The sequence below is a fragment of the Sinohyriopsis cumingii genome, chromosome 6 (genome assembly GCF_028554795.1).
Source record: "Sinohyriopsis cumingii isolate HCF-2022 chromosome 6, ASM2855479v2, whole genome shotgun sequence".
NCBI classification, from domain to species: Eukaryota; Metazoa; Mollusca; class Bivalvia; order Unionida; family Unionidae; genus Sinohyriopsis; species Sinohyriopsis cumingii.
This window is the reverse complement of record NC_142966.1, coordinates 86,731,666-86,754,150: the sequence shown is the minus strand read 5'-3', so window position 1 is coordinate 86,754,150 and position 22,485 is coordinate 86,731,666. Positions and strand designations below refer to the sequence as shown.

Genomic DNA, 22,485 nt, shown 5'->3' with positions numbered 1-22,485 from the left:
TTCCCCATGAACAGTTAGTAGAAGTGCAATCATTAAAATGATGGAATACTCTTGATAAATGGCAATGTAACAGTTGAATTTGGCTGCTTGTTAACCATGCTTTGAGACGTACTTGTGATGTTGATTTGCACGGCTTTACCGCAAAACATCACACGATCTTTGAATACCCCGATGGAGATTATATACTGCATGACTGTGTTATTCATTATTATTAAAGATTTTATTATATGAAATATGTTCTCCTATGAAGACAAGATATGTTAAAATCATAGATAAGAGTCGGATTGTACAACACTGTGTTACTGACAGTGTGCATAGTTGGAGACAGAGAAAAGAGTAATAGTGTGCAAATTATTTTTAAAAAAAACAATAGACGAGATCATGCTTACAAGTTTTTCGAGAGTGAGATAATTTGCAGGTTAATTTGGCATACAACTGGCATACGATTTGCATACAACTGGGGAAGTGATGTAATGAGTTTAAAGTTGGAACAAATACTTTAAACAATCTTAATGCTGTATATTAAATAAATTCAATACAGATCAACTCAAATGTAAACACCTAAAGACTGGACATCACATGATTGTAACAATAATCTAAAAGTAGCAAGACACATACATGAATACACGTTTGCCCATACACACTTGCATTCAAGCCCATACACGTATATGATTAAATGCATATAGATAGACTACATATACACATATACTTGTTAGTCTTAAATGTACATATACTAGTAACTGAGTTGGTGACACTTTTGTCAGTTGAAAATAGGGCGTTACTCAAACAGTTATAGCAAGAGACACAGATGTAATACACGCTTTATGGTTAGGTGTTTGTTTACAGCCCGAGGGAAAGCCAGATTGTGGACACGGATAACGGAATCAGGAATGATACTGCAAAGCGAGCGTGTTTCGAGTTCGGCCCCAGGGAAGAAATAATAACATACACCATGATTGTTGTTGCAGGCCACTTTTAGTGACGAGTATAGATTATCTATAGAAATAAACATGAAAGTTACTGCTATGGTGGTTTACATACATAATGAAGCTCAAGTGCTTGAAATTTGGGGCTCAGACCGCCACACAATATAAATAAAAAACACATAAAATATCAATAATGAAATAATAATGAAATACAGAATGTGAAAGAACGATTGACTATTGAGTCAGAAGATTATATTAATGGACAGTAACAAAATTCGTTCTTGTTCATGAAGTGTGATCCATAAAATTCTCCGCATCTCTTTATGTACATACTTATGCACACATATGCACATACATATAATATATATACACACATATACCTACATACATATCTACACATATATATGCAACATCATAAAAATTGAATGCCTGTACTCGAATAAATACACATACATATATATGGGAAGTTGTGTAGGGGCAGCTGTGGGAGTTAAAACTTAATATTCCACACCAAATATTATCAGAATCTAAAATTACGTCTCTGCTCCTCTGCTGTTCAATTGATAGTGACGCTAATTACCATTCAGTAACTGTGCGCAGTTGCAAGCCCTGACTAATGATTGGCCAGTGAAACCCATGTGACCACTTCGGGGCAATTCAGTTGGCCCTTCCGGCCTATGTTCACTGTCATAAGAGAGAAAGGTAAAAGGTAGACCCAACATCCTCATACCACCCATAAATGTACTTAAGCAGGCGTAAGTAGTTTTATGGTGAGGTGTTTGTTTCCAGTCCGAGGGAAAGCCAGACTGTGGACACGGATAACGGAATCAGGAATGATACTGCAAAGCGAGCGTGTTTCGAGTTCGGCCTCAGGGAAGAAATAATAACATACACCATGATTGTTGTTGCAGGCCACTTTTAGTGACGAGTATAGATTATCTATAGAAATAAACATGAAAGTTACTGCTATGATGGTTTACATACATAATGAAGCTCAAGTGCTTGAAATTTGGGGCTCAGACCGCCACCACACAGAGAGCGCTCGCCAAATCTAGCGCTCTCTGTGTAGCCCCAAAATGAAACAAGGGGGCGGGGACCTGCAGCAAGAAAGCGAAGCAACCATGGAATGAAAAGCAAGCATAATAAAGAAAAAATAATAATTATTTATCCCAGAATACCTAGGCAATACGTCTAAATCACGATATAAAGTAACAACATTGTAAACATAAATGAACATATATGCCATGTACCAGTATGCAGATAATGCCGAATTGTGCACCCGCGATAAAGGATGTATTACATGTGATAAATGCTCTTCAGTGAACTCATATGAAGAGCAGTGCCCGCATGAGGTGAATGGCTGTCTCGGTCTGTGCACCCACGAGACCCAGACGAAGAATTGAAAAGCAGAACCAGGTAGTATGAAGTGATATGTAGTCCATACATGCAAATAAAAAATAAAAATAAAAAATAATAAAAAATACAAGCAAAACATCGTAAACATATTGGAACATATATATCATGTTTACAGATATACAGATAATACCAAATTGTGCACCCGCAAAAAAGGGGTGTATTACACGTGCGAAATGCTCCACAATGAACCCATATAAAGAGCAGTGCCCGTATGATTGATAACGTGTACAACAACGGAAGTTCATACATGCAAATTAAAATAAAACATTGTAAGCATAATGGAATATGTATATCATACAGATAATGCCGAATTGTTCACCTCAAAAAGGGGGTGCATTACATGTGCGAAATGCTCTTCAATGAACCCATATGAAGAACACTGCCCGTATAATGGGTATTGCTGTCTTTTTCTGTGCACCCACGAGACCTAGACGAAGAATTGAAAAGCGGAACAAGATAGTAAAAAGTGATTTGAAAACATGTAACACAACGGAAGTCCATACATCCAAATTTAAAAAAATTATAAAAATAAAAATAAAAAATTATGAAAACATTGTACACATAATGTAACATATATATCATGTGCACAGGTATCCAGATAATGCGGAATTATTCAGTTCATGTCGCGAAAAAGGAGTATCACATAGCGTCCAACGCCATTGGAAGAATGTTTGAATGTTCCGAACGAGGGTCACACCTCCAATGAACCCATGTGAAGTGGAATGCTCTTCAATGAACCCATATGAAGAGCGGCGCCCGTATGATGTGAACGGCTGTACGGGTCTGTGAACCCATGAGACCTGAAGAAGAAGAATACGAAGGCAGACACGGCAGTAGGATGTGCTATGACGACTTGTACAACAACGTAATTTCATACATGTGAATTAACATATAAAATGAAAACATGAAAATTACAACAATATATATATATACATACACACACATACATACACACACACACATACACATATATATATATATATATATATATATATATATATATATATATATATATATATATACAAATCATGAAGAGCAGTGTCCGTATGATGTGCAAGACTTTAATCGACCTGTGCACCCACGAGACTGGAAGATGAATTAGAGGTGATATGATGACGTGTATTCCAACGGAAGGCAGCACTAAATCACAGATGGGAAACTCTATCGTTCAGGCGTTTATACTTCATAAAGGCATCGAACCTCCACCTTCCCAAGTTCTGAATAAGACTGTCTGAGAGACCCTGCTTAGCTCCCTCTGTGGCTGCCCCTACCCTAACTATGAGCTCTGAACAACTGAGGGTTAAAACCGCATTTGAGGAGTGATGTGCGCAGCGCTTGGTTGAAATCTTGCCTAGTTATGGGCACCCCCCCCCCCCCTTCCAGGTAAGAAAAAGTGGTCCCTCCTGACAACCCCGCAGTTGTAAATAACGGCTTAGCGCGTGGACAGGGCACTGGTTTTGAAATTTTTGGGGTACGACACTTAAGCGAAAAACGGTACCATTGGAGTGTTTGTAATGCGTAAACTGTACAACTAATCATCATCATTGATCCGAACCTGAGAAAAACGAAGCAGATTGCTGCAACCAGGCCGCCTAACGGTCAGTTCCCTCACCCGCAGAAAAGCATGAAACGCAAGAAGAAACAGACATAAATAAAGCCGCCCGAAAAGCATTGTGTGTAAATGTCGGCAGGACAAGTACGAGTTTATTTAGCATGCCTTTATCAATTGGAAATCTGGCATCTGTGTGCGGTAAATGTTTATGAAGCGCTTGCAGTAGTTTATGGATAAGAAAGGAATTGGTTGGGTCAGGGAAATTTCTTTGTTTGTGCGCATAGCCAATAGCCAAGACATAGGTAAATATGGTTAATGGTGCATATTGTTTTTCAAAAAGATACGAGATACAATCAGTCAAATTGGTAATTGAAACCGGGAAAGTGCTATTAAGGTTTAACGTGGTTGAAAAAGCGATGTAATGTTTCCAACCGCGCCTGTAAGATTCTACCGAAGATGGAGAAAGAGCACATTTCACCAACATGGACAGTATCACTCCCAGGCTGCAAATGACGATAGTTCCGGGACCTGTACCGGGATTTCCTCTGCACAAAAGAAGAGCTGGAAGAATCTGCGCACCTGTTGGCGAGAAAGAGCATCTACTAAATCGTTTTGAAGACCCGGGACGTGACGTGCGCGGAACAAAATATTGTAGTGGAGGCAGGTGAGGACCAGGCGCCGAATGAAATACATAATGTCGGATTAACTGCACGACTGCTTATTGATGATATGAACTAAGGTCATGTTATCCGTATAGATATAAATACAATTGTTGGCAAGCAAAGGTCTCCATATTTGAAGAGCAATTACAACAGGGTAAAGTTCAAGTATAGTTATGTTTTTCTCTTTCCACTCCTCATTCCAAACCCCATGAAACCATCTAGCGCCCAGAACGGCCCCGTAGCCCTCAGTACAAGCCACGTCCGTGAAGAGATTCAGTGTGTCCGAATTTAACCAGCGGTCTGGTAAGAAGAGAGAGCGACCATTGATATGCTGAAGAAACCGACTCCACATAATCAAATCCGATTTTACTGCTTTGTTGAGTCTAATATGGTGTTGGGGATGTGAAACTCCCATTGTGATACTAATGAGTCGATGTAGGAACGCTCGTCCCTGGAGTACCACGCCACAAGCAAAACTGAGGGTACCAATTATTGATTGAAGGTTATGAAGCGTAATCTTTATGGGAGTAACGTGGCATGACCTTGAAAGGCGGCGTTACGTTCTGTCTGCATGTTATAAAAGGGTGGTTCCCAAGACAATTGAAACATCTGTGTTGGAATGAGCAGGCCAACCCAGCTTTGCAGTTGTTACCTTTGTGATAGGAGAAGCAGACCCCTTTTGGAAATATTACTCCTGGGGAATTTTGATGTTGAGAGTGTGCAATCCCTTGCACGTCCATAACCGACTGGAGGTACAACTCTAAGTGTGTTGTGCGCCATTCGGCTTCATCGCGACTGACCAGTTGATGGAACTGCTCGTCATAGTAACGCCAGTTGGCTTTTTTGTTGGAAAGAGTCATAACTGTTTCCATATGTTGCGAAAAACCTGCAATTTATACTGTTTTACTTTCTGCGAGAATTTCAACGAACCTATTCCAAGCAAAGGGCCACTGAGTAAGGTAAAGAGGGGTTTTCTTCTGACTAGGGACAAGTTTAATTTCGGGAGAAGACTGATTGATGTCAATCTGCATCTTAAAGGTCTCCTTTCTCCTATCAGGTAGAAGCGTGGCTAAATCAACGTAATGGCCTTCTGAAATGAGTTGTTTGACCTTTATAGGGATAGCAGAGGTGATTTGAGTGGATGCACTAACAAAGTTGGATTGGTTTAGACATGGCCGTGCCGACTGACTGGAAACATTCATAGGGGTCCACACATTAGCATTACCTATCAGAGTATCTCCCACCAATGCTGATGTTGCCATCTCTACTGCCTGATCCACTACTTCATGATTTTGCTGCTGCAACCCCGATACCGCAGGTGCTGGATTATCAGCAGGTTGATGTATTGGTCTCACGTTAATAAAAATGTTGGCCAAGCGATCATCAAGATGCGCTTTGATGTTGTCAGTCACATCTCTAGTAATGATTCTTATAACCTCGGCATCAAGGGATGAAGCAGGGCCAGGAGCTGGAGCTGAAGAATCTCCTCTCTGTCTGACATTCCTGGTCCTGTCTTTCGCCACCCGTTGTACCCCCTTTGAAACTTTCTGTCGCGAAGGCGCACTTTTGCGTGCGGAATTCGTCGAGTCCACCACCCTGTGCACCCCCTTGGAGGTTTTTCTCTGTGGAGCCATTCTACAAAGAATTAAATAGAAACAGCGAGCAGTATTTCCGTATTTCTTGAATAGGAATGAAATTGTTACATGGTGTACAAATGGCATAAATCATGATTAAAAAAAACACTGTAATTAACTGCTGTTAACACTACCAACTTGATAAGACACAGAATATATGATGCACCTGATAACTTGTCAAGTTCCGTGGTACAGTCGATTGGAAGTATCTCCTAGATAAATTGTAACAAATGGAAGTATCCACTTGATAACCTGTAATAATAGAGTCAAGTGGAAGTATCCACCTGATCACGTGTAATAGTATGCGGTCCAGAGTAAGTATGCACTTGATAACTTGTAATAATAGGTAGAGTCAAGTATAAGTATGCACCTGATAACTTGTAATAATAGATAGAGTTAAGCGTAAGTATGTACTTGATGACTTGTAATAATAGGTAGTCAAGTGTAAGTATGCACTTGATAACTTGTAATAATAGGTAGTCAAGTGTAAGTATGCACTTGATAACTTATAATAGGTAGTCAAGTGTAAGTATCCACCTGATAACTTGTAATAGTAGGTAGAGTCAAGCAGAGGTATCCTCTTGATAACTTGTAATAATAGAACGTAGAGTGAAAGTGGAGCCCAAAACTGAATAAAAGAATATTCAAGTGTAATACAACAACTAAACTGGTAAAATGCAAGAGTCATACGGACCGACATGCATGTAGAACTGAACAGTCAAGGGTGTAACGATATTGATTATCATCTTACCAAGCTAACGTGTTAACACAGAGTAAATTAATGTGGTGACAGGAATGCCCATGCAATGGTATTTTAAGGAAGTAAATCAAATACGGAAAATAATTATTTTTTAAAACTTTTTATTTATTTTTGCAAGCAGCCCTGATAGCACCCGTAGTATATTTATATAAATACCATTGCCCTTTGTTTGACAAGTGCAGGCCCTCTGCTCGGAATTTATCCCTGCAATCCTTGCTAACACCGCAACATCGGGACAAAAAAACCCCAAAGAGACGACATATCAAACGTCATCCATTTCTCAACTGTTCTTCCTCCAACACCGTGCAACTTAACGGAAGCGACGTTTCTCAACTTAAAATCTAAGGCAAGACGATCATCAGTGTCAGAGGTAAGATAGTGTGATAGCCATTTACAAACAGAATGGCCCGTAATTAGAGCAAGAGGCATATTGATAATAGTATTGTAAAGAAATGAATAAAACAAATTTTTACTCACTTTAAGAATACCCCTAAAAGCTTCAAAGCAAGTTTGTGTTGGGGCGGCGGTGTGAGTTAAAGCGGTGGAAGTTAAAATTTAAAATTCCACACCAAATATTTTCAGAATCTAGGATTACGTCTCTGCTCCTCTGCTGTTCAATTGAAAGTGACGCTAATTACCATTCAGTAACTGTGCGCAGTTGCAAGCCCTGACTAATGATTGGTCAGTGAAACCCATGTGACCACTTCGGGGCAATTCAATTGGCCCTTCCGGGCTATGTTCACTGTCATAATAGGGAAAGGTAAAAGGTAGACCCAACCTCCTCACACAACTTATAAATGTACTTACGCAGGCGTAAGTAGTTATATGAACAATGCTTATCAAACTCAGTAATACTTTTCAAGATTGTCTATTGCACGACTACTGGTCTCAAGATCTTTATTTAGCCTGCTTACATATCGTCTATTTCAATCTGTCAATCTCTTGGTCCTTCTAAGCTAACTTGAATGTAGGGGTTTTAGGTGATGTGTTATGGCTACCTCAATAGCTGATGAAACCGCATCACTCCCGACACCTAAAATCACTGGTTTCAGGTCTCCACGTTAGAGGAATAACATAACTCAAGAAGTATATGGTGTTCAATGCGTCTACGATAGACTAACTCAAGAAGTTTGTGGTGTTCAATGCGTCCACGATAGCCTTAGTCAAATCAAGATTGTAGGTTACACCTGTACACTACGCATTTCCTTCCGCAGTAAGGGTGGATTTCTCCATTGTAGATACGTCGTTTGGAGAATCCATATTTGATAAGGCACTTGTGGCAAACACTGCCACAGAGTTCTATTACACTTAATGTCGGAAAAGCGGTCCGAGGAATCCGTGCTGCTTGTATGCAATGGTCGCGTACGATCTAGGTCAAATTCCACGAACAGAGCGGAGTATGAAATAAATAAAGTACACAAAAGATAACAAACTTAATCAATATTGATTCAAAAGTGTCTAGTTCCCTACAGTCTGGTTTTAGACAATAACCATATGCATTCAAAATTAACAAACTGTACATGAATCACATCAAACCCGATTGTTTCTAACAGCGATTTTCACACCTGTTTGCACTCCACCGCCATACTGACGTTTTTAAGATTATTATACAGATCGACTTTTGCATTTCGAATAACAACGTAATTGGGCATATGTAACGTATTGACAAGAAAACATACACACACACATACACACACACACACACACACACGGGTTTCTCATATCTTTTCTTGTTTGTTTGTTTGTTTCCAAGACAGAAACATTTGGTTCCATTAAGCAATGATAACAAGTGTGGTAGACATGGTCTATATTTGATACTAACAGAAGCGATGTTGGGGTTTGGACTGAAACAAGGAAATCCCAGTCAAGGGGTTATATTATTTGTCTCCCCACGAGGCTATGCCCCATTTCATATTATTACATTATTATCAAATTTAATTGATAGGTGTAATATGAAACTAACAATAAATAATTAATATCTTTTATACGGTTAAGTTTTAATTATCACCACTTCTAATTTGGAAAACCTTCTATGGCAGGCAAGTGTTGCTCTCACCAGTACAATGATAAGCTACATGTAGATCTTTTTTGCGGAATGGCATTTGGACGGATGAATGAGCCACTCTGGTCGGTAAGTACATGAGTTTACATTTGCAATCTCATTATTATATTTGATCAGCTATGGTGGATTGTGGGTGTATGACAAGGAAGCAACCAGTTTGACATAACACATTTTTGTTTGTTGCCAACATTGCAGTAGCACTCGAGAGTTTGGCGGTTTTGTGTGGCCAGTGATGTGTATTACCTGTCTGTCTGGAGTATCAAATATCTGTGTGTGTGTGTGTGTGTGTGTGTGTGTGTGTGTGTGTCAAAATGTTTGCATAGTGTTATCTAAGCTGGAGAGACCTTAAGTTGCTTTATGAGGGTAATACTTTTTGATATATATCTATTGCTGTTGTTAGATTTTATAACACCTCCTTCTGGCACAGCAGAAGACAGCATTGGTTTATTTTTAAAAGAAGTTCCCAGCGTGTGGACACCATGACTGAGACGAGAGGTCTGAGATCAGCAGACTGAGATAGAAAAAGTAAGGTCAGCAAAACAGACAGGTTGTTCTGTGGCATGGGTGAGAAATACGGAGCTCCTACCCACTCCCAAATCGTGAATGCAACATGTCTGCCCATAGTGACCTCCCAGTTGCTCTTTGATTGGCGCTTTTTTGGTCATCACAAAAACTGTGCATAATACGAGAAAACCTCATGAAATTAATTTCCTGTATTCAAGGGCAGTCGGTCAATCCTTTATATCTAGTTATGTTCATAAAAGGTCAAGTAAGGTAATATCCCAAATTATCTATTCAACAGTGTCTGTTTCGGTAGTATATAATCACCTGTCAACGAAAACTCGCTTCTTATGTTCCCCATTTTCAAGACTAAATACCTACCTTAAACAAACCTCTCATCTTCCGCATCCATCAGTATAAGATTCCTAGATGAAGTGCTAATAGACATTGAGCAGTTAAGATTCTAAAATTACAAGGTGATTTGCAAAACAAGTTAAGTTCAATGGTGATGCTACAAAATGTTTTAGAAGAAAGTGATTAAATACTTTATATAATACAATTATCAACATGTGTTGCTAAGAACGATTTACATAATCCTAGCCGATATTCCATTGGCATGATCGCTTATCAATGAAAGGATTTGGGGAGTGGTCATCTACCTGTGTCCCACAAGGAAAATGTTGTTATGGAATCATGTTTAATAAACAAAGAAATATATTACGGGAAACGAAGGTCATAGATTATAAACCTAAATATTTATAAATGATGACTCTGAGGTAGTGATATTTAGATACATGGACACTGTTTATGATATTTGGAGAAAAAAGTATGGATTGATATACGTCATGGCTTGTAAATCATACTTACGGACATTTTATGGAGGAATAACAATTGAATTGAGCAAGTGCTTCAGTTCAGTATTTTGCTAAAATAGTCCTCAAATGGTAGATGAATCTTGTTCGCATTATTCATACGACTTTACCACACTTGATTTACATAATTTTCATTGTAACCGTCTAGAACAGCATGTATTATCATTACTGAATCTTTAAAGAAAGATTTGTTGCGACTTAAAACCAGTTTAAGAAAGCGAGACAAATACGTATATACATTATGAAAATCAATATGGCCGCACAACTGTCGTTATTGTTTTCATTATTTTGCCTAAACAATTTGAAAAGTAAGACTTTTCATAGATATTTTCATGCAAGTTTTCTAGTGTCAGGCATATAGTGTTTATGGCATATATCCGCCTTGCCGTTCCGTTATCAGCCATTCTGGGTTTTTTTCCCTTTGTTCCTCACTTCGAATCATAGAACTGATTATAGCAAATTATTATGAATTATACTAGCGCTGTTCCGTGTTTCTTCTTACGTGAAACACATCCACAATAGGCATACACACAGAAATGCTCTTATAATGGACCTCTTGTAGGACAACCGACGTGAAGCCAATCTAATCCTGACTGTTATTTCAAATATTAATCGATTAAATATAGTTGGTAATGATATCTGAACAGAGATTATTTTTTATTTTAAACATATGCACCAAATTTAAATGAATATTCATTGAAATGACCCCATCGTTCAACTTTCTACCCATTTAACAAACAAACATGGTTGAGATCATTGGCAGCTAATAGTCACATTTACGTATGATCAACTGCAAAAAATACTGGATAAAAAAATAGAACATGAAGAGAATGTCACTGTGACCTATCTTTTAAAATGATGAGGCAGACTTCTTAACATGTCATGTTTCAGATATTCAGTTGGATACATTATTAATATGCTGTCTATTGTTCAGATGTACTTCCTTGCAAAACATAATAGATTTCTTTCAATTATATCCCACCCATCCACACCCACCATGATTCATCCTTCACATCAGTTCGTTACAATTTCACTAAGCCTTTTCGTCTTCCTTAGTCAATAAGTAATTTAATGCCGACTAAACTTTCACGAGGTTGTTGAACTAACACAAACAACAAAGTTGTAATAGGATATTATCTCTCGTTTGAATCTTACCTGAAATGTGCAGTCTTTTGTTTGTTCTTCATGGGTCGTATTGTCTGATCGTCATCATCATTACTATTATTGTTGATGTTGTTGTTGAAAATAAAATTGAGCTGCTTGGTTTTGAAAAAAGTTGGCAGATCAACAGTCATGAGGAAAAATAAAACCGTAAAAATATCACAATGACCGACAACTGAGCCTTTCCATTTCCTCATGTTACGGTCACAAAATCTTTGCGAAATATCTATTAGGAGCATGATTTACCCCTGCCCTGAAAGTCCATGCGCTATAATAGGTTTGCAATGTAGATGCACATCAAATGCAATTACTATTTTAGGTTCTGGAATTTAAAAAGTGCTGAAGGAGTAACAATCATGGCGACAAACATGATCCCTGGAATGAACAAACTGGATATTATAAAACAAGTTTTATAAATGTAATATTAAATAATTATACGTTTGAGATTATGTTTTTCACATATCTTTATTTTAACGGTAATAGTTTCGACAGAATGAAGAATAAATAATTTCGTTAATTCTTGCTCAAATTATATTGGATATTTTTATAACGTGTAACAGGAAAACGTAGATTTTTATAACGTCCAACATCTAAACGTAGATTTTTTAAATTTTTAATATGTTTTCAAAATTATCTTGCGAGTTTGCTTGAGAGATGTCTGCCGGTAAGGTAGGACATCCTTTTTGCATTTTGGTAAAATAGTCTTAAGTCGCTTAACATACTTTTGAATTAGCAAGCTGCATCGCCCCTCTTGCACTGTTTACAGACTTTCACATATTCACATTCTCTGTGTAACATAATAATTTAATTGTCCCTTACCCGATGCGTAACGTGATAAATGGCACGTATTATGCGAGCACTCTTGATTAACACTCTGATTAACTATCAACATATACATTTGCTGTAATTAATAATAAAATATGAAATGCTGGCATCTATATTTCTCTTTCTTTTAACCACTGATGCACCGAACTAGTAATCGTCATTGCACATTGAGACTGCTATTGACCAAAAGAGGCAAATGGCGGATTAGTACGTATTTTGGCAGCGATTGCACAGCAAAACATTGGAATTATGGAATACATTGACCATGTACTGGTGGAATTTTACATGATAGAAGGTAATTTCATTATACTGTTATGACTAACACGTAAAATATGCACACAATATTCATACAAAGTTACAATACATACCGAATATGTTTATCACATCGTGTCAAAAACAAAAAAAAAACGCTGAAAGACGTGTCCTAGATAAGTACATTATCCATATTACCATACATAAAGCACACCTGTCATCTAGGAAATCGTGCACAGTAATTGCAATGTAAATTTATAATGGAGGTAATGTTCATTACAATAGCATACACGTGTAGTGTTAGATGTGTTTAGTCCTTACCCCCTTCCCCACCCACCGTGTGGGGTAAGTTGTACTAGATAACAGATTCATATGATTTAGGTGTAGTGTTAGAGAATGATTTGGCCGTTGTGCTTGTCTCTCCCCCACCCACTGTACAATATGGCAGAGTTGTGCGGATGTAAGTGGTACCACATGATCATCATGGTATCTACGTGTACATTATATAATAAGGCAGAATTGCGTGGGTATCTGATACTATATAATCTTTATACGTGTGACATCAGAGAATGACTTGGTCGCTGTACTTGTTCCTCTTATCTCTCACCCCTTTGTACACAATAAGGCAGAGTTGTATCAGTAAGTTTACCAGATAATAATCATAGCGGATACGGGTCACGTTTGAGAATGACTTGGTGCATGTCCATTTCCCCACCCCGACCCATCCATGTACAATAAGATGTATTGTGTGGGTAAGAGATACCAGTTAATAATCATAGCAGATACGTGTGACGTATGTTTTAATGCTGCTGATGATACCGAAATTCCGAGCAGTTACATCTTCCCCATTTTGCCCTCTAGTAACCGTATGCCATAGCATAACCCATACAGATTAATCACAATTCCACTACTTTCAAATTTCGAATTCGTAAACAAATTCTCTTCTAGAAAATATCAAACATTTAGACAAGCTCAGGCCTTGAACCGACATTCAAGTTACCATCAGCAGCAGAAAGGGCGAACAGATCACTTAATTCGTCACGTACGTTTTTTAGACAAAAAAAATAGTGACCCTTCATACAGGTCATTAACATTACCGCGTCATTGATTGACCCAGACAAACAATGGATGCGGTCCACACCCTCTCTGCTGCTATGTTATTCTGAATAACATCAGAGTACAATCATTCTGAATCTTCATCAGAGTAATCTTGAATACGTTTATCATCATTTGTTTTGTTCTTCAGGTAATATTCAAGTTCTGATGGTGGTTTTTCTATTTTTGGATTTATGTTCTTTCTTTTTCTGTAATATATCATTAAACTTCTGTATCGATCTCCACCGCAATTTTTACAAATCTGATATTATCCTCTAACGCCGTTGTTACATCCAATACAGCGTCGTGAACCAGCATGAGGATTTTTTGATAAAATATAATTATGTTTCCTGCAATATTCTCCACGGCACCTTTTGTTGCATTTATCTGTTGTTCCTTGAATTAACCACGTACAATTGTGCATATATTAATGATATGTTTAATTAAATTTATTAATTTATCCAAATATTTTATCAAGACCTACACGATATCTTGTTCTAGGATCGTGCAAATTTATTGTTATAAATCCATGCGGAGTAGATTGCGCTCGTGAAAAGAAATTTCTGAATTTAGTTATATCCATGTCACCGCTGCACCAAGTTTGATGAATATTTCTCATCGTATGTGTGTCTACGCCATTAAACACAACTAAAATATTGCGATTGTCTCTGATCACTTTCGGAATTTGTGTGTATCGTTGAGTAACATAGATCACATCTGTATTTTTATGTCTGCCACGAGAAAATATCCTGCCTGGATTGGATTGTTTGTCTAACATTACATCATCATACACAACTAAATTATTAATAAACCGATCAACGTCATCTACGGACGGTGCTTCTTCGATATCTGTTATAAAATCAATAATATTTTCAAAGTCATTTATTAATCTTGCATTTTCGTTAAAGTCTTTTAATACTTCATAACACCTCTGATCATCAAAGGATGGTGCTACCAAATAAAATTTATCCCATTTCAACCATCTCATTACCAAATTAAGTAATAATTGCGTCTTACCCGATCCAGATGGTCCTATTATTATCATTCTGATGGAATTCGGTAGCGCAGGATGACGCTTAACGGGTTCTCGTTTTCTTGTCGCTGAGAAATCAATTATATCCATGCTGTATAAAATATCTTTGGATTTATATTGTGTAAAGTGTAGGATGCGTACACCGACGGAAACACTAACAACTATTACCACAAAAAATAATAAATCAGCAGTTACTGGTAAGTGTACGTAGTGTGGCACAAATAAATCTAAATTTATCTCCACTGACAAGTCAGTGCAGTCAGGTGAAAAACCAAAACCAAAGTCAACTAAAAAAAAAAAGCAACACGGAGGTGATATTGCAGCAAAATTAACAAAGTTACCGGGAATTCCGTGGGCTAAATATCCAGGACAAAAACATCTACCAGGATATAATTATTGCATTCCTGGTACTCGACTCGATATCAGGCTCGATAATCAAGATCAATCAAAACCAGGCGAGGAACCAGTAAACGCTATTGATAAAGCATGTTATGCTGATGATGTTGCGTATAAGACTAAAAATCTACAAGACAGGCACATTGCAGATGTGAAATTAATTCACGCGCTAGATTCTATAAAAAATAAAAATATAAAAGAAAAATTAGCTAATTGGTTAGTAAGATCCGCGATGAAAGGTAAATTAGTGCTTGGGGCTGGTAATATATAATGGAATCCATTTATTATAGTCCAAGAGGATACTAGAAAGGTAAAGCAGCAATTAGTAAACTTGCTGATGCAGCAGCGGTTAAACATTCTACTGCTAAAGCATGGTTATCCAAACAAGCAATATGGCAAATTTATCTACTACCACCGAAACAAATTCAGTACGCGTATTTCTATGTTAATGTTCCTAATGAAGTTCATCAAGCTGATATTCTGTTTTTACCACATGATACTGTACGCAGAAAAACATACAAGTACGCGTTAACTGTTGATGATGTTGCAAGTAGATATAAAGATGCAGAACCACTATCAACTAAAACATCATCTGAAGTAGCCGATGCATTTGAACGAATTTATCAACGAGGACCATTACGATGGCCACAATTATTACAAGTTGATCCTGGTAAGGAATTTCTTGGTCTAGTATCATCATTGATGAAACAACATAATACCAAAATACGACGAGGGCATACTGCAATTCATCGTGATCAGGCAATTGTTGAGCGATTTAATCGAACACTTGTTGAGCGGTTATTTGGGTATCAATACGCTAAGGAATTTATTCAAGATAAAAGATCTCGCTAATGGGTTACAAGATAACCAAGCGTGACAGCTGCATTAAATAATGAGATTACACGAACAACCAACATGAAACCCATTAATGCAATTACAAAAAAAAATATACCAACACAACGCAAAGATATTGAAAAACAAAAAATACTGGGTAATGTTACAGTTAGATATTTATATGAACCGGGTGAACTTGAAGATGGTTAAAAAAGAGCGACTGATCCTATTTGGAGTGGTATCACACACAAAATATCCACCGTGACAAGATCCTCAGGTAGACCTGCAATCTACAGATTAGATTTAACTGCTCCTCAACGTGGATTTGTACGTGAACAACTACAAATAATCCCCGAGGATACACAACTACCACCGCGATCACTTAACTAGCGCCTCTACGTCGATTACACTCGAGGCAGGTCAACATCACATTTTCTCGTGTATGACCGCGATTATTATCTTTTCTGTCTACAGTAAATTGCCTTGAATCATTATTCGAATACCTCCACAGCATTATACAATTGCAACTTGCGCAATGATTATTCTGCTGCTGTTTTAACTCAATAATAAATTCAACATCAAGATCAAAGTCGCGTTTATTTTTTTTCTCAGATTGTTTGTATCCGATTAATATTTTTCTTATTGTATTATCATCGATGATGATGCTGGTTTTATTAACGATTTCAGGAATTATAATTCTCCGTAACAGATATTTTTCTAACCCTTGATAACGCTAAATAAACTAAATTTGACCACTCAATACGATCGTCCACAATCCAAACTCGTGTATCAGAAATAGTTAATCCCTGAGACGAGTGGATCGTCATAGCGTATCCCAACACCCATGGAGATTTGTCAGCGCGTAATGCATCTTCGACCACGCTGATATCAACAGCGACAATATCATTTAATACAAGATTTTGATTCTCAGTCTGTCCTGGAATATCAACATTAATATTTTCTTTTCGTGTATCTGATGGTCTATAACATAACGGAACGGGCAATTCTGAGTATTTTTCTTTATGCAGCTGAAATAACTGCTGTTGTAAAGCGTCTCTGATTATTTTTCTGCTTGCTATTATCAAATCGTTGGGTCTCCATAAATTTAAAAAATCACTCATTGAGGTCTCTGAGATCACTCCGCGTATTATTTCACACTGAATTTTGTTTGATTGTAATCTGATTAATTTTTTAAACTCCTTTAAATTTGCATCAAGAGCTCTATGATCTTCATCTATTTCTTCGTAATAATCAACGAAATTTTTTAACCAATTATGTGGAGATAGTCCAACAAAAGGCGGCGGCTGACCATGATCGCCACACATTATTATAGCGGTATTTTTCGTCAACAACCAATCAAGAAACGTTTTTAATGTATTCAATGACACCGTACATATCTCGTCCCAAATAATTATTTTAGGTATATATTTTTCTCCCATTCGTTCAGGAGTCCATGTATCCCCGCGCCACCGAAAGAAACTATGATACGTGCACGTTTGTACTTGCCGTTGTTTCATCTCTCGTGCAAGTCTATGTGTGGGTGTCAGCACGATCATATCTGAATTTCTAAAAACATTAATTGCTCGAGTCGTCTTGCCGCATCCACCAGGTCCATTGAGATATACTGTCTTATATCTAGTTATTGGATCACTCAACGATGGCGCTTTCGACATTTCTGATATTTTATCACACTTGCGATAAAAATTTCTCATCGAAACATCTGCTGATTCTGTATAATTGTGCAATATTTCCTTTTTTATTCTCCACGAACTCCATCGTTCACCACTACCTATAAATTCCATAACAGACTCTAAATATTTACTCGATTTATAAAACGAATCTGTTGCCAATGTGACCGCGGTCTCAGGAAATTTATTAATCATCGATAATAAATTTATAGAAACATACGCCAACATGGAAGATCTTAGATGAGTATACTGTGGGGAGACATCATTTATGTAACTAACGATCGTACCCAATTTTGTTCCGTCGGATAAATAAACACTTTCTCAAAATTTACAAGTATATTTCTCGCTATTGTATCAGCGATTATAAAATCGTATTCGGCATCATCTAAAATTAATCGTGCGTGATGTCTTTTATGGCAATATGCACCACCTTGAGTAAATTTACCTATAATTCTTCTACCGAGATCTTTTGCGGTTTTGAGTTTAATCGCGAGAATTTTAGGAGCTTCTTTGATAATATCATCTTCGGAAACACCAGGACATTTTTCCTTAAATTCCTTAACAACTTCATCGAGACTGATAAAATCTGGCATGGACAACCAAACTTCGGTCTGCGCGTGATATGATATAATTGCCTCACTGACAACCAACAATGTCAGTACCGCACAATCTAGCATATATCGTAATAAAACTATAGGCGCCCAACATTTTTCACAAAAATGTTTATCAAACCAAACATAACAAATCTTATGAAGATTTTCGTTAAACTCGAATGATTCAATACAAGCGAATCCAGTCAGATGAAAATCAGGTAATGGTATATTAATTGCTACTCGCGTCATCTCGTTTGCAGGGTGACCAAATCTTTTAAAGTACACAGAACAATCTCCGTATCCTAGAAAACTTCCCGGATAACATGCAACCATATCAACCGAAATAACATCATTGTAATTATACCTGGTATTCCATAACCCGCCGTGTCCGTATTCGACGCAACTTGCGCGTACGTCCTCGAGTAAATCAAATCGTGTTGGTTTCCATGAATTTTTTTCTCTAGCAAAATGAGCCGCAACAGATGGAACGGTAAAACATTTAGTTAGTAATTTTTCAGTATTTTCCGCGTGTTTGTACTCTAAAAACTTCTCCGCGAGATTTTTCATCTCGTCATGGAGAAATTCTGTTCGATATATTTCACCGTTTGGTCTAAAAAACTGATCAAATCTACCTTCCTCATTACTTTTAAATAACCATACCGATATAGGATCGTTTTTACTTATTTCGTTAATAAAATCAAACATACCTCCCCCCATATCTGAGGGGTAAAATTTAACAGTTCGATCACGTGGAAATGTTGTTACTGCGCTGGTCCATGCGTGCGCATTATGATCAATAATATTTATTGGAGCTCCTTTCGATTTATATTTCGATTCGTATAATATTTATTCCGTTATTGTTGATACTTTTATTGGAAATTTTAATATTTTTCCTAGTTCAGCAACATCTTTTATTGTAGCACCGGTATCCTTAACTGAATCAGCCCACGAGTTTATTTTTTTCACGTCTTAAATCAGTTAATCCATTTCCACGCATCGCGTTTGTAAAGTGTTCTATTACTCGTTCGGCTACACCATTTATTTTTGAAAATTTCATGGGTGTGAGTTTATCAACGTTGGGTTTATCATGTATCTCGTAGATTTCATAAATAACTGCTGTTACAGGGTACGCTCGCTCATAATACGATTTGTCAATACCCGTCAATAAACCCGGTCTGGAATTTTTGCTTAATATGGCAATTTTATTATTACCAAGGACAGGATCATATTTATCACGGATAATGCAACTACCTGTTTCTGTTAATACAATAAATTTTACTCTGAAGAAATATTTTTGATTTCCCTCGTACTCACTGATGTAGTTAATGATAGTTGCCGCTTGTTTGTCATTCATTGCAGCGTCCTTGACAGTATTGCGAATAATCTTGAACGTTGACCATACATGAGATGCACCATCTATGCAAAATTCTTTCTTGGCGTCATGAATTTTAGAGATCAAACTTTTATTTTTCGGATCAACCAAATCTCGTACTGGTAAGTCAGGAGATAATCTGTCCAGATTAAAATTATATTTAGAAGACCTAGTTTGGGATAATTTGTCGAATTCGTTCATATAATTAAAACAAATATTTAAATAAAGAATATTATATATCCATGATGAATCATTGTGCTTGGCTCATGATCAGTTCATTAAATCGATGCAACAAATCCTGTAGAGGTGAATTTTGTTGGATGCGCTTACAAAATATACGGCGAGGAAGTCTAGGACTAATCCCGTGTCTGCGATGTGGTATTGGAGTGTGAGGAAAAACAGGATTATGTGGAAAGTGCGGTGGAAAATGGTTCAGAGAACTTAAAAGATATTATGACAAAAAAAATAATAATAGTGAAATAATAGTGAAAACGCTATAAAATCCGTGGAGGATTATATATCAAGATTTCAGACAAACAATGATTTAAACAAATAATATTACTGCATATATGGAGCAAAATATATTTGTCCCACATCCCACAATAACAAACTATGAATCAGATTGTAATGGCATGATCAGACACTGCAGGTTGAAGAGACCGGTTGGCGTTCTTTCTAATACTGGCTATCTTAGATTTACAGTTGGGAAGAAAAGATATCTGTGTCATCGATTCACGTATGAGTGTTTCTTCGGAGTGATCAAAGATGATCTTGTTATTGACCATGTTGACGGGGATCCTCAGAACAACTCCTTATCCAACCTTCGTGTTGTCACACAAAGCGTAAACTCTGCATGTGGTAATACTGGAAGATGTAAAACAATCGGAAAGAGGGCGGTAAATTCTACAAACACAGAAACTGAAGAAGTAATTATATTTCGTTCGATATGTTCTGCTGCGAAATACTTTAATATTAATCCATGTTCAGTACAAAAAGTAGCAGAAAATATATATAAAACCGCTTTCTCAAAAAAATATAAGCAGAAAATCACCTTTCAGTACTCTTAACCTTTCAGTACTCTTAACTATCATCACCACCTCGAATTATATTTATTTTTGGGGGGTCACAAATTGTCATTATTATACTACTTATTTTTTGACTCACGAAAGGGAGGTAATTTATGGTCATAATCATATACAACATCCAAGGTCTGTGATGCCTGGTGGAGCAAGTTGAACAGTATGCATTACAGAAAGGATTTATGATTTCTAACTTACAAAAATATACAGCTCGTGTATTTTTCTGCCTTATTCGTGAAACATTTAGAACAGCGCAACACATAGAATACATGTATATTTCATCTAACCTACAGAAAACTGACATGTATATTCCAGCCTTCTGAGTGCAGAATCCAGCGTACAGTCTGTATCGTGTGGCGGGTTAATTTTAGATCCAATGTACAATGTACTGACTCGATTACAGAAATAGGTCCACGATAGTGTTTTGAATTAAAAATCAGTTGCATGTTCAGTGCAGAAATATAATGCGAGATTGTGTATGTATGTGTGATTATTTATTTATCGAGTAAACCCCCTTTGACCAGTCATAGAGAGGATGAAAAAATCTAGCAATTAGATGATCTAGACCGGATGTTCTATCATACATGGCATGGTATAGTAAATAGGAAATTCCTTAATTTAGCTTTGTTTGGTGAGAATATATTACATAAACGTATTTCTTGAATTCAGAATTGTATTTTGAGTAAATATATTCAAAATTAGTTCCTTTTCAATGATTATTAGCTATATATTAACTTCCGAAACATATGTTTGTAATAAAATTTGATAGCTCAATCGGTATCGTATTGGACTGTGACGCTCGCGGTCCAGGATTGAATCCCATGGCTGACAACATGTCGGTGGTTTGCACATAATTGCGATTTTTATAATAATTGGGGGCTCCGCCAAATCCCCCCGCTCAGCAAAAACTTAACCACATATCAACTGGTGGTTGATACATTTTTTCGTATCACCCACGGGCTTGATTATTGTGGGTGGGTTTTTGCTGAGCGTATATGTTTGTACTGTCCTTCATTCATTATATGTTTGTAATGTCCTTCATTCATTGTACATACCCATTTTTCGTGTACCTGTGCCGTCCTTGAAATATCCCGACGAACTCGCTAAAGACTCGATAGGGGTTCTAGGGATAATTTTTTTTTTATTTTAAAGATTTATATATTATATAATGAACCATGAAAATATCAAAGACATTATTTCTGCTATTAAAAAACTAGAAGAAAACGGAATTAATATATCTGATTAACTAAATCCTGAAAAAATATCTGATTTTGAAATGTTAGAAGAAGTTAAAAATGAAAATAAGTATGTTCTATCATCTCAATATTAGTTCATAAAGCGGATTCAGGCAGCTATGTTTCAGTCGCTGGCTATGGTGAACGATGATCAAGTAAATGAATATATTCCTCTTTCTGTTGCAGTAGAAAAGATCAGGTCGGGATTATCCAGCGAATACGAAACAAACAAAAAAAAAACAATCAGTACCCGCATAAGATACTTAAGAAAAATTATGTCAGCGGGTAACGACCAAAGCAACCCTGAGTAGTAGTATAATGTCCCTCACTGTATATCACATCAGAATTAATTTACATAAAAAAATAAAATATTTCAGAATAATAATAAAATATTTTTTGGAAAACTGATTAATTTGTATACTTTTGAGTAGCAACTACCCCATCAAATTGATTCACAAAAAAATAAAATATTTCAGAATAATAATAAAAATATTTCAGAATAATAATACAATATTTTTTTTGTAGTATTTTTTGGAA

General features: G+C 36.8%; 1 protein-coding gene and 1 long non-coding RNA gene across 6 annotated transcripts in view; one reads left to right on the top strand and one right to left on the bottom strand.

Moving 5' to 3' along the window:
* Positions 1–956: 956 nt before the first annotated feature.
* LOC149797379 (uncharacterized) overlaps positions 957–22,485 on the bottom strand; it is a 137,415-nt gene continuing 115,886 nt past the window's right edge. The window contains exons 1-3 of one of the 5 annotated variants that reach the window (XM_089962155.1): positions 5,782–7,807; positions 4,377–4,473; positions 957–3,142 (exon numbers count right to left, since the gene is read on the bottom strand). In XM_089962155.1, the coding sequence (XP_089818281.1) occupies positions 3,034–3,142; positions 4,377–4,473; positions 5,782–6,277 (702 nt within the window). In that variant the 5' untranslated portion in view covers positions 6,278–7,807 and the 3' untranslated portion in view covers positions 957–3,033. Of the gene's footprint in view, positions 4,474–5,781; positions 7,831–22,485 lie in introns of those variants that run through there. The other 4 variants (XM_089962154.1, XM_089962153.1, XM_089962156.1 and 1 more) reach the window with 4 other exon arrangements.
* LOC149797381 (uncharacterized) overlaps positions 12,446–22,485 on the top strand; it is a 67,494-nt gene continuing 57,454 nt past the window's right edge. The window contains exon 1 of the long non-coding RNA XR_016421807.1: positions 12,446–12,666. This is a non-coding gene — a long non-coding RNA (uncharacterized LOC149797381). The remainder of the gene's footprint in view (positions 12,667–22,485) is intronic.